This window comes from Rhinolophus sinicus, chromosome 13, assembly GCF_057876585.1.
Source record: "Rhinolophus sinicus isolate RSI-liver-muscle chromosome 13, RSI-T2T, whole genome shotgun sequence".
NCBI lineage: Eukaryota > Metazoa > Chordata > Mammalia > Chiroptera > Rhinolophidae > Rhinolophus > Rhinolophus sinicus.
The window spans coordinates 26,009,949-26,023,271 of record NC_142513.1 but is presented as its reverse complement, the minus strand read 5'-3'; the positions used below and the strand labels follow the sequence as shown (position 1 = coordinate 26,023,271).

Below are 13,323 nucleotides of genomic sequence, written 5' to 3'. Positions count from 1 at the left end.
AGCTCCCACACACCAAAGATACCTTCAGGTACTGCTGGATCATGGCGAGCTTCAGGCGCTTGGTGGTCTCCGGGTCGTCAGGGTCATCCCTGATGCGGTTGCGCACCTTCTCCCGGGTGAATACCCCCACGCTGTTCTGACTCTCAGCATTGACTGGTTTACCATGCCGGAAAAACTCCTGGGTCAAGTTATAGACCTGCCAGAGAGACCCGAGGAGACTGAAAACATACTCCCCCATCCTATCTCCACCTCAGACTGAAGAATTCCAACATAAAAGTTGCCATCTCCCAGATGTCCCCAGATATACTGAGCCCACGACCCCTCTCCCTTGGGGCATCAATGTGGCGGGCAATGCACGGAGACTGCACCAACACGTCATGGTTCAGGGATAGCAAGCTCCCCTGGGCAGCCATTCTCCTCCAGATGCCACTCTCAAAGGCCAGTGACGGGGGTGGGATGGGCGGGCCCTAGAGGCTTTGTTGCTGGGCCTTTGCTTAGAAAAGTGGGATGCTTGGTGCCTGTCCAGTCTATGGGAAAGGAACCTCCCCTTATGGGCTCTACATGGCCAAGCAGACCACCCACTTCAGAACCCAGATCTGCACACATTTGCCTTTTCCAAGAACTAAATGCACAAACCCTTTCCCTGCCACCTCTGCCCAAGCATGTCTGCTTTGCTGTCTCCCAGGAGGGCAGTCTGGAGGGGTGGCCTGACCAGTGTTTTAGGGGAAGGGGAGCAGAAGGGGCTCTGAAGTTTGATCTCCCAGGAGACCCTGCCTGGCCAAGATACTCCCTTTATTGCAAGACTCAGACACAGGTAAGGAAGATGGCCATGCTGGGGCAGGGCATGTGCAGAGCAGGGAGGCCCTAGTGTGCCAAGGAAGGGAAATGCATTCCACCGGCATATTTTAGCAAGAACTTCAACCCACATCTCATCGACAGAAAGTAATGGCCCCCTGGAGTGGGTCCTATTGCCTCCCCTGCCTGTCTGGTATATCACCCCCACCAATCACCAGGCAGATCTCCCTGAGGAAAGGAAGCCAATCTTGGGTCAGGCATGGGATCCCCAAAGGGCAAGGTCTGAGTTGCAACATTCACTCAACAAACATTTACGGACTGCGCGCCTGACATAGGTTGTAATAGTGAGCCAGACGGATACAGCCCTGAACCCCTGCCCTCACTCAAGTTGGGGAAACATCAGAACTGTGCTGTTTCTACATAACGTGCCCAGAAAGGAAAGAACCCAGGGGTTGTGAGATCATCCACCCAGACAATCTTGGACAGTCAGGAGATAGCCAGGATGGCAGTGGGAGGGAGAGGAAAAATATTTCAGGCAGAAGGAATAGCATACTCAAAGATGAGAGAGAGGGAGAAGGAGAGAGAATATAAGATGCATTGCATTCAAAGGTGATTCAGTCTTGCTGAAGTGGGCAGCAAGGAGAGAGAAAATTGGAAGAGATGACTAGAAAGGCAGGTAAGGGCCTGAGCATGAAGAACCAACGGTCTTGTCAAGGGCTCTGGATTTTATCCAAGACCCTGGCATCACCACATGCCGTTGTCCCTCCCAGGACACTGGCAAATGCAGGCTCCTTGGTCAAACATCTGTGGCTCATGCCGATTCACGCTGTGTTTCCCTTCCTAAAGTGAGTTTGAATCTGGTTAGCACACATTCATGGGAAGGACATCTGCCCTGTAATGCAGCCCTGGTATAGACCATGGGGCTACAGAGTGGAGGAAGGAAGGTGGCATTGCCCACCCTGAACCATTCCACCCAAGAGAAAGGCCTCCACATAAGATAGAAACATGAATTAAACATGCCTCTGAAATATAAAATATAAAAACGTAATGAGTTAAATTGTTTATTTTTCCTCCCTTCAGTCACAAGATGCTGGGTGTTTGGCCTTAACTGGAGTCCTCTGCAAATTCCTCACCCAGTACCACTCCCAAGGAGTCAGGCTTTCAACTTGCCTCTTCCTACCTGCATTTTCTTCCTAGCTTATGTTGACTAGAGGCCAAAATGCCCAGCTGAGGAGTAACAAATTTAGTCCATCTACATGACTCTGTGTCAGTCACCAACTAGGACAGCCTTAACTGAATATGGGTTTGTCATATGGGTACAGTCTCCTTTTATGGGTTAAATGACATCTTCCCAATGTGACCCAAGGGAAATGGGACAAACCTATAACAGCTAATACCCACCCCGATTCTCATTAAGCACTTTCATCAGGATCTCATTTAATCCTCATGACACTATGAAGTTGCTATAACTATGCCCATTTTACAGATGAGGAAAGTAAGACTCAGAGAGGCTCAATAACTTACTCGAGCTAATAAATGGTACAACGGGTATTTGAATCAAGGTAGTCTTGCTCCATAAATAAAGTCATTTATTTATTAACAAATATAACACATTAAATGAGTAGCCCCCTTCAAAGTCATCACCTTTGGAGGGAGGCTTCATATTTGTTATGAAGCCACCCTCAGGCAGGGCTTCACTGCTTAGACACACCTCTTCAGAATGGCCTCCAGCATTGATTAAAAGCTACACAAGGAAACCTATCTCTGGATTTCATGCTTAATACCTTCTCCTTCTGATCCAAAGCATCACTACCCAGATCTATAACCCACCTTACCCATCCTACTTTCTACAACTCACTCCTGGTTTTCAAAAATCAAACCCACAAGCAGAAGTTTATGGTGATCTACTTTTAAGGATATTTAAAAGAACAAGTAAGTCATGGACCCTGAAAGTCATTCTCAAGAGGCATCCATGCCTGAAACACAAACTAACCTGGGAATCAGCACATGACTGATTCCCAGTAGACCAGAAAGTTCTACTTTGAAGAATACTAGTTCTTATCTGCTCAGTAATAATTCAGTCTTTTGGCACATGAGTGAGAACACACAATACCGTGGGACTGCACACAACATACCTAGTGGATGCACACACATTGAGCCGGCCTCATTGAGCAGGGACTACCCCAAAGCAAGTGTCATTTCTCCTTTTCCATGCCCAAGAGACATAGAAAATGTACAATATGTGTTTGTTGGCCAATTTATGGACCTGGAGTGAAAGGTCATTACACTATAAATGACAAGGTATCAAAAAGCAAGGCCTACATGTTACCTTGTTTGTTCAGTGCAGTTCACAGTACCACTGAAAAGACACTAAAAATATTAATATACTTTTAAGAACCTGAATAAGACAAGGATGTATGCCACTTCTCTCTGACACTGTACTGGAGATACTGGCCAGTGCAATAAGGTAAGAAAAAGAAATAGTCTTAAGCTATGCTGTCCAATACAGTAGCCACTAGACACCTGTAGCAATTTAAAATTAAATTAAATTATTAAATTAAATTAAATTAAATACTTACTTACTCGGTTTTACTAGCTACATTTCAAGAGCTCAAGAGCCACATGTGGCTAGTGACTACAATACTGGATAGTGCAGGTCTAAAACATCTCCATTACTGTGGAAAGTTCTATTAGACAATTCTGGTCTGAGGATTAGAAAGGAAAAAACAACATTTTTTGTACAGGATTATATACATAAAATTCTAAAATACTATTAGAATATAAATTAATATAACATATTGATATACAAAGTATTAGAATTAAAATAATAGTTTACCAAGGTCACTAAAATCAATATATAAGAATCAGTTATAGTTCTATATACCAGGAACAACTAGAAAATAAAGATTTTTAAAATTACCATTTACAAAAATATCTAAAATCAATAACAACAATCACTACCTAAGTATCTAGTAGTAAATCTAATAAAAGATGTTTAAGGCCTTTCTGGAGAAATATTTAATCATGTGTACCAATAATCTCTTACCTAGTACTTCTCCACTCATTATCTTCATTCTATCCACAAATTGTCCTGATGTTCCAAATGCAGTGCCCAGAGTGTGCAAAGACATGACCAGGATCTTAGAAGACCCTAGCAAGTCACTTGACTCCCCCAACACTGCCAGGGCACCTCCTGCCCCTATACTCTATGCTCATCTGCCCGGCCAACACCTCACCTCGTTGTATAAATCGCTGAATTCCTCAACCACGTCCTTGGGGATTCTGCGGCCACGGTTGGTAAGGTAGCAGGCCACGCCATTCTTGGAGTAGAGGCTGATGCGGCCCACGCTGCGCTCCCCATCAGTTGTCTCTTCCAGAAGGCCATTGGCTTCTGCTAGATGATAGATGGGATTCCCATGGGAGCCATGGATCCAGGTGGCTCCCAGCTCAAAGGTGGCGTGTCCTGATGGTGAAAACAACAGGCCCATAAGAGGGGTGAGGACTTCTTCAGAGAGGGCTATAACACTGCTTCACCCTCCTTCCTCCAGGAGGATCATTCCACACTCATAACAGGGCAGGAAAGGGATTAGGGTCCCCCTCTGGCAACCTACCAAAGTCTCAGTGGAAAGTTTTCAGTGAAACCACATGTGGCACAAAATGGATTCCACTTTATAGCTAACTGCCACCCTGAATGACTGTGATTTGCTCCAGAGTCACCACACGAGACTAATTAGAAGTGGGCAGACTGAAGGGCACCAAAAACTGAAAACTCAGTGCCCTGCCTCCAGTGGGTTCCTGGTGGGCACTGGGGGCATTTATTACTAATCTTTCTTTAGAGCCTCAGGCTTAGGGCTCCCCAAAGAATCTTGCCTGGTTTGAGCCCCCAAAAGGAGCAGAAGGGGTAGGCACCCTGGAGGCCCTAGTAAACCTAGGGACCCTCCCCAGGGCACAGCAGGGAGCTCCAAGTCATATAGCCACTGGGAAGTGATGCCCAGGCATGGGGTACCCTTCCTGGCTCTAGACACCCAGTAAAAGCAGGAACAAGGGGAGCAGCTAGAGGTCAGCTGCAAGGTCAGTACCCTACTCCTACCCCTCAGGCTCTGCCAGGAAATTGTATGGCCCAGAGCAGGCCCCAGTCTGAGGATATTTCCTGCCCTCTCCCATATGGCCCTCTGCTTCTGTGACCCTTGCTACACGCCTACATCCAAAGGACATCAGGTACTAGTTGGTGCAAAAGTAATTGCGGTTTAAAAGGTTAAAATTGCAAAAACCGCAATTACTTTTGCACCAACCTAATATCTCCATGTCTTCCCCCCCTTGGGGCCTTTGGCCCTGAACCCCTGCTCTTACCACTGAGATTCACAGCTACCATCTCACACTGCAGCAGGTCCATTTGCTACCTGGACTTTCAGCCCTGTGTGTCTGCACACACAACACATGCACGTATGCCCTTGCTTTGACATGCTCTCCCCTCTCCTGGCAGGTCTACCTTCCTCACGTACATTATTCCACAAGTACTGACCCGTCCTCTTTTCACTACTACCCAATTCCCTCCATCACCTGAGACCCATCTAACCTCCCTCCCTCTGGGGGAAGGCTTCCTGTCCAGTTGTGTATCCCCTCCGCCTCCTGCAACCCAATTTCTTCCTCCTCGCTGCCTGTACCATCATTTCACTGCACGGCATGTCTCAGCTGTCAGCTACCACTGAGACGGGGCCATTTGTCCTCCCATCTTCTGCTTCTGTGTCAGATCCTAAATATCTTATCAAGACTCAAGAACCACAAATGAAGCCATCCCTTCTCTAAGGCTCCAGCCCAGCCAATCAGGTGTCAAGCAAAGAGTTCCAGGCTTCCCCACTGGCTGTCCCCAGGTTTCCAAATGCCTTGGATGGTGCTTTCAGTCTTACTGCCAACAAACACTCCTGTGTGTGCGAGAAGACAGACGCAACTTCAAGCATGCCTTCCAGTAACTGCTATAAGGGAAGATTCCTAATGTGATCAGAGCTTCTGAAAGACGAGAGAAGGTCCCCATGTGTCCTCAACCTCTACTTATTCTAAGCCTGACCACCTACTTCTCTGAGCCATTTGCCCTATCCATCCAAAATGGGCACACCGGAGGTGGCCCGTTAGCTCAGTTGGTTAGAGGGTGGTGCTAATAACAACAAAATTGCCAGTTCGATCCCCACAGGGGCTACGGTGAGCTGCGCCCTCCTTTAAAAAAAATTTTTTTTAATTAGAAAAAAACAAAATGGGCTCACAGAATCTGCTTGGCCTTGCTGCCTATGAGGGAATGGTCAGAGAGACAAAATCCTCCAGCCAATGCAGCCCATAGTGAATGGTCCCACTGGGCCATTTTCATGGTCCCTACCTGCTCAACCACTCATTGGTCAAATTGCCTGGCTGGGAAGCCCTGGCCTCCAACTGCATTTCAGGCAATTCCCTACCCTCTAGAACCCCAGGTATCATCTGCCTACCCCTGGGGTAAGCCTCTTACCTAGCTGCTTTCTCCAGAGCCCTCATTACCTCATTACTCTGCAACCTGGACAGGCCCTCTTCCTAGACAATCCTAAGACCTGCCCATCACCCACAAAGAGCCCCAAAATCCCCTTCCATCTCTGCTGCCCTGAGTTTCTATTGTCCCAGCTACTCTCACTCATGACAGACTAATTCATACTCAAAAGTTAATGACTAATAGAAGCTCATAGAATTCCCCTTCTTGGGAAATAGAAACTGGTCCACCCACTGCCAAGACAGTTTGGTTCTGGGTGTTCCCTCCCTCCTACACACTATGAACCCTAGGTAATGTTCCAAAAATGGAGGCCAGAACCCCATCTTGCCTACCTCAGAGGGCTACTGAGAGGGGAATAGGGAGCTTCTGGAAAACATCCAGGCAGCATACATGATGGAACACTCACCTCAGAGAAGAAACTAAAGTAATGAGATTTCAGGCAGGGCCAAGGTATTAGGGAACAAGAGGTAACTTTGAGAGGTGGCTGGGCTAAGGTGGCACTCACCGAGTTTCACGCTCTGCACACGGCCTCCGATGCGGCTGGAAGCCTCAAGCACAGTGACATCCGTGAAGCCCTGCTCCAGAAGCGCTTTGGCTGCAGCCAGGCCAGCCAAGCCGGCGCCGATCACCACCACACGAGGCTGTCCCCTTCTCCGTAGGCCACGACTGAGAGGGTCATCCGCACTGTCGCCACTGGATTCACAACTTTGCATACCGTCCGCACTCGCCTCCTAGGAACCTGCAGGAAGCAGGGGTGTCACAGCTCACCTACCCCCCTTCACTTCCCACCTACCCCAAGGGGTACTCACGAGCTCCACCCTCAAGGGGGAAGCTCAAGCCCTCCCCCACCTCCTTCAGGACCTGAGCAACGACACATCTCCAAAGGATCTGGGGAGGGAGGAAGAGAAACAGGGAAGGAGAGAGGAAGGAAGGGATGTACTGTTGGACCCTGTCACAAGCAGGAGAACTTGAGTCCCTGAAAGCCCTCAATGCCATCCCAAACCTACTAGGCACTATTTCTTCCCCAAGGCTAAGAGACTGGCCAGGAAGAGGATGATCAAGAAGGCCAAAGGCAGGAGAAACTGACTCTGGCACTGCTGACCCTGAGCCAGCTGGGCCCCGCACGGCTGCTGTAGTTTAGTTCACACCAACCCGAGGATGCCCACACTGACCCCAGGACGCTTGCACGGACCTCAGGATGCTCACACTAACCCCAGATACTTGCACACACGGCGCTGGACCTTCTGTTCTCTCTCCCTTGCCTGGCTCTTCCCTGGTACTCTCTCTTCCTTGCCCCTTCTTTTCTCCTCTGGCTTTCTGTTAGTCTTTCACAGCCTCAACGAGGTGGCAATTTGGTAGGCAGGACAGAGTCCCACCCTCCCCCCAGAAATGCCACGAGGCCGGTATTGGACGCGCCTCTGCTATTCCGGGTAGACCTCTGGTTGTTTTCTCCAACCATCCAGCCCCTCAGTCACCGCAAAGCAGCAAGGAGCCCAGGAAACAGTGGACCATGAGGACCTGTGGCACCAGAGGCCAGACATCAAATTGACAGTTACGCTAAGCCAGCTTGCTCAGAGACGCCAGGCTAAGAAGTAGATGGCTGGGAGGCCAAGGGGGTCCAGAAATCTGGCCCCAGGGCTGGGAGAAGCTACCCTTCTATTCCCAGAGTGACCAGAAAGGTCTGAAGGTGTCCGTGGGTCACCCTGGGGAGCCACTCAGCTCTGATTCTGTCCCTGTTCCTTACCTGACCCAGTTGCCATGGCTGAAGTTTCAATGGCAGAAGTTGCAGACCTAACAACAGGGAGCGAGGTGGCTGCTCTGGGCAGCAGACAGGGGGCATCTAAAAAGCTGTGACACACACCCAATAGGGCAGATTTCACCAAACAGATATGCTGAAGAATGTTTATAGCAGCTTTATTCACAATAGCCAAAAAACAGAAACAACCCAAGTCCATCCACATGAGCGCGGATAAATATATTGGGCTATGTGTAGCATATTCATGCAAGGGACTAGTTCTTGGCAATAAATTCAACAACATTACATTGAACAAAAGAAGCCAGAGATAAAAGAGCTCATCCTGTATGAGTCCATTTATGCGGAGTTCACGAAAAGGTCAAATCAATCTGTGATGACAGAAGAGAAATGGCGGTCGGGAGGATGACTGAAAAGGGTCACAAGGGAACTTTCTGGGGTGGAAGGAATATGTATCTTGATCTGGATGGTGGTTACACAGTAAACATACAGAGATCCACAGAGGTGGACATTTAGGATTTGTGCGATTCACTCTATACGTGCATTTATACCTCAGCAACCACTCAGATATCCATTCCTGGCTCCCTATAAAAATAATAAATAAAAGCTGACACCCTGACTTCCTTCTCCATACATCTCAAGGACTGATCACTAAAGTTTTACCTTCGAACATCTTTTTATCACACATTTAGCAAAGGGGTCCTTTTATAAATATGCTCAAGCTGAGAAGCTGCTCCTCGCACCTCCCCCCACCCACCCCACCTGTCATGCCACACCTGGGCATGGACAAACATGTCCCCCCACTCCTGCCCCAAACTCCCTCCAAACCCTCCAGGCCCAGACTCAGTGCAGAAGTGGTTCCCTAGAGGGCCAGAAGGTGGTGCCTAAGGCCTGGAATCTCTGAGACAGACTCTCAGGTTCAGAGGTAGGGGCTCGCAGACTCAGACTGGTGCCCCGCCTCCTTCCAGGACAGCCTGTGTCCCAGCTTTCCCATTCCTCCTCCCTCCTGCTTCAGTCCTCCTGTCCGTCCACCACGCTCCACCCACTCCACCCCCAGTTTCCCAGGATGTTCCGTCCAGCCTCCCAGGAGCATGGGGATCAGGGCTGGCTTGAGTCCTTTCCTCCCTTCCCTTCTTCCCTCCCCCAGGTTCTCCTTCCTGCGCACTAAATCTAGGTAAGGCTGTGGCTGTCCACACCAGGAGGCCAGGGCAGGCAGCAGGGAGGAAGGGTCTACAGCAGGTCTATAAATACATAGGGCGCTGGAAGCTACCACTGACACCAACACAGCTGGGCACTGCTCATCTCATCTCTATTCCCACCCCTACCCTGAGGCCACCCCCAAAACAAACTCTTTTATACAATAAAGGAGTTGGATTGGTGCAGTGGTTCTCCAACTTTGTTGGTGGAACCCCTTCTCGAAAAGTTCCTGTGGGGCCCAGGGTATGCCTGGGATGAAGCAGGGGGTCCTGCCCCTACTGAAGTCTCATCACAGGTTCCCTGGGGCATTACCTCTAAAAACCTGGGGTCTAGGTAAGAAGCTACCTTGGGAAGCGGGTCTAGGGAAAGAATGCTTGGGGCAGCAGCACTTTCCCAGCCCTTCCTGAACGTCCTTCTCTCGCAAATGGTCAGCTTGCCCTCACTACCTCGTTGTGAAGTCCAATAAGGCCCTATGTGGACGTCACAAGACTGTCACCCTTTTCAAGAGCTGCGCATGTAAACATCATTTGTGAAGTTCTATAGCTAAATTATGAGCAGATTGTCTTTGGGAAGGGGGTCAGGAATGGATTTTGAGAAGTACAGGCGGGCAGCTTGCCTTTCAGATGAACACAGAAAAGTACCCCGAGTTCCCAAGTATCACAGACAGACATCACACATGGGGTGTCAACGTGGAAGCAGTAAGTAGGGTCATGTAGGTCGCCAGTGTCCCTGGCCCTCACAGCTAATCCCCCAGTCCTATGCTTCCACAGGCCTTGTCTCAGATGGCCCATCAACCCCTAGGGCCCCCAAGAAGCCACAGAAACCACCAGCATAGCCCACAGAAGGCAGAGAGAGATGAGGTGTCTGCCATGCCCCCCATATCGGTCCTTGGAGCCAACACGCCTTGGGGTCCAAACTGAAAGGTAGAAAGCCATGTGCAGGGATACCTGCTGTGTGCTGGGCCCTCAGCGCAATGCTGAACTGGATCTTCAGGTGCTGTTATCTGATTGGGGAGACAACTTGTTTTCTATTGGTTTGTGTCATGTTTTCGTTTCCAACATTTTTTTTTTTCAGTTTTATGAGAAAATGCCTGACTTAGGAAGAATTACTTAATGCTCCTTGGTGCCTGCCTGCCCTTCTCTCAACTTTGGGAAATAAATAAATAAATAACATCCGCTCCCTGATCTGTATGCACAGGAGAAACAGAACGCCCTGTACTTTTCTAGCAGATAAAGGAGAGAAGAAAAAAGTGCTGGCTCAGCCAGGCAGGGAGGGGGCAGGAGGAGGAGGAGGAGGGAGAGGAGAAGGGGTAGGGGAGGAGGGAGGCAGGAGGCACAGGGCAACAGCACTTGCCTTCTTGCTCCTGCTTCCCCCTGGCAAAATGGGGGTGGGAGCCTGGGGCCCCTACATCCCCAAGCAGGCCAAGCTTGGTAACTTCAGGAAATCAGGCCAGTGATGGCATGAGTGTCTCACTGCCATTCACGGTGCCCCACTGCCCTCCCCAGCCTCCTTCCCACTCTGGCCTGCAGGCCCCAGCCTCCCCCTGCTACACAGAGCCAACAATGCCATGACTGAGCTGCCCAGGAAGCCAAACTGAAAAGAAGAGAGGAAAAGAGGGACGAAAGATCTGTCCTGTGGCAGAGCCACCAAAGAAGAATGGATGAAGACGAGGAGGCCATGCCACAGGAATGGACACTGGCACCCAAGCGCGTCCACTTCCCCACCCATGTTTTCGCAACATCCTCACTGTTTCAATTGACATCCGGAGATTTACTCTTCAAAAAGTACCTCCTAACTGCCAAATACAAGAGATACGTTTTAATCCTGGCCTCCCACAAATGACCCTGCTCAGCCCCTCTTGGAAATGCCCAGAACTGAGCTGGGGGCACCATGCATCTCCTTATGCTTTCCCCATCTCGATTAAAAACGGCTGGAGCACCAAGCACTCCCAGGCTCAAAACTGAAGGCATCCTTCGTGAAAGACCCACCCGTATCCATTGGGTCACGACATCAACCCCACAGCCCAAATCACTGTTGCCTCTACATTCAACTTCCCCAGGCAGCGGCCTGCCTCCTCCATCTGAACTGCACCCCTACAGAATTGCTCAGCCACCCCCTCAAAGGCAACGCTGGCCGGGCCCCTCATTGACCAGGAATAATACCCAGCAATTCACTGAGGATCTACAATGTACCAGATATTAGGCAGGCCTCAGCCATTGACCCTCTGGACCTAGCTGACCGTTCTGGCTTCAGTTTTTATTCACACCCCCTCAAACGTACACAAATACCCCAACTTCACTAGTCTTGAGCATCCCCAGTGCAGCCCCGCTGAAGGCCTGTGGGAAACACCCGTCCTACACACGTCAGAGAAGCCAGCTGGGTTCTCTTATACGCACACCCTTGTGTAGCGTACTGTGGTTGTGCAGCTGTGTGGCTGCACGGCTGTCTGTTGCTTGAACCACCAGGAAGGTCTGTTCCCCTGATGTTTCCTGAAGCAACAGACACCCTGGCAATGTGAGTTCCTTGCACTGGTTCTGTTCTGCAACCACCACCGCCCAGCCACTGCCTGTTCCCAAAGCATAGGCATCTCGCCCCAGGGAATCCTGTTGCCTATTATTCTGGAGTGAGGCTGCAGCCGCATGATCACTGAGCAGGGCCAGCGTCCCAGGCTAGACTGGTGACCCCTCCCCAAGCCTAGGACTGAACTCCAAGGAAGGTCAGTGGCCCAGCTCAGCACGGGGTGGCCCTTCCTCTTCAGCATTGGCGTCCACTTCTGCTCACCCAGCAATCAGGTCACTTCCCTCCCCAACAGTGGCCATGACAACAAAAACGATGCCATGAAGGGCCAGCTTCCCAGATGCCCCACACCCTTCCAAAGTCACCCCTCACAAGGAACAAAAAAACTTCTACCCATTCTTGGCTCACCCCTGAACACAGGCTACTCCCACATGTGTCTGCTTCCTTCTCCTTTTCTCAAGGTCACCCAGGTGAATGACCCATGTCCCAGGGGAGAAGAGTATGGCCAGGCAGTTAGCCCATCTGGCTCACCTCACCTCACTCCTTAGGGTTCAGACTCCGCTCCAAAATGAGCCCACCCTTCCCAATCAGCAGGCTCCTCCCCTCCTCTCAGCCCTGCTCAGGGCTCTGGGGGCCACCTGAACGCTCCCCAACCAACCTTGGGGACTTCTAAGTCTCTCCTCCCAAAAGATGCTCCTAGTGCTTGAGGGCAGCAGCCCTACCTCAGTTTCCCTGGAGGGACCCCTCTGCCTCAGACATCTGAGGGGAGGGGGAATGTCAGGGGAAATCTCTCTGGACTGCCTGGCTGGTCTGGGGAGTGATTTGGATTCTCAAGGGGCCCCCCAGACAATGCAATTATTCTTCAAATGTAAAAAACGCCCAGAAATCCCAGACCAGCTGCTTTGCACGGGCAGCCCAGACAAAGGGGCTCTGTGTCTGCCGGCGTGGCTCCTCCTACCCCTCAGCCCCAGGAAGGGGCTGGGCCTGAACTCCTCCCAGCCAGACCCTCCCCAGCCCTCCTTACCCAGACCAGCCAGCCAGGAAGTAAAAGAGGCAGGAAAGCAGAGCCAGGCCTGGCCAGTCACAGGGGTTGGGGGACAGGACAAGGGCAGCCTGCAAGCCAAAGAGACACAGGGATGGAAAGGGAACACTGGCCTGGGTGCCCAGAGTCCCAGGTCCCAGCTCAGTCGCTTCCTTGACAGATGACCCTTTCTCTGGGCCCCACCTGGCCAAAACCTCTGAACCCACTCCAAGGACACAGCATCTGTACCCCGCCTCCTGGACACACTTGTCTAAGCCCCATAGGATGCTTCACGGCCTCCTTTAGACTTCAAGCTTTCCCATCTGTAAAATGGGATCAGGTAGAGCTACCTGGTGGGACTGCTGGGAAGATTAAATGATAGCACAAGCAGAAGGTGTGGCTACTTGCGAGGGCCACCTCAGAAAGGGAAGGAGAAGGAGGAAGTGACCCAGAGAGACTAGTACAGACGTGGGTGCCACCTTTCCCACAGCCCAGAGCTCCAGTTCATTTGAAGAACCCCAGTTTTCACCT

At 50.6% G+C, this 13,323-nt stretch overlaps 1 protein-coding gene across 8 annotated transcripts in view; it reads right to left on the bottom strand.

Annotated features, from left to right (window-relative positions):
- Positions 1-13,323, bottom strand: part of SMOX (spermine oxidase) — a 35,090-nt gene that overhangs the window by 4,603 nt on the left and 17,164 nt on the right. For 5 of the 8 annotated variants that reach the window (XM_019733802.2, XM_019733803.3, XM_019733799.2 and 2 more), the window contains 3 exons: positions 6,810-7,043; positions 4,032-4,258; positions 23-196 (listed from right to left, as the gene is read on the bottom strand). In XM_019733802.2, coding sequence (XP_019589361.1) covers positions 23-196; positions 4,032-4,258; positions 6,810-7,017 — 609 coding nt within the window. In that variant the 5' untranslated portion in view covers positions 7,018-7,043. Of the gene's footprint in view, positions 1-22; positions 197-4,031; positions 4,259-6,809; positions 7,044-12,795; positions 12,885-13,323 lie in introns of all 8 variants that reach the window. The other 3 variants (XM_074317232.2, XM_074317233.2, XM_074317230.2) reach the window with 2 other exon arrangements.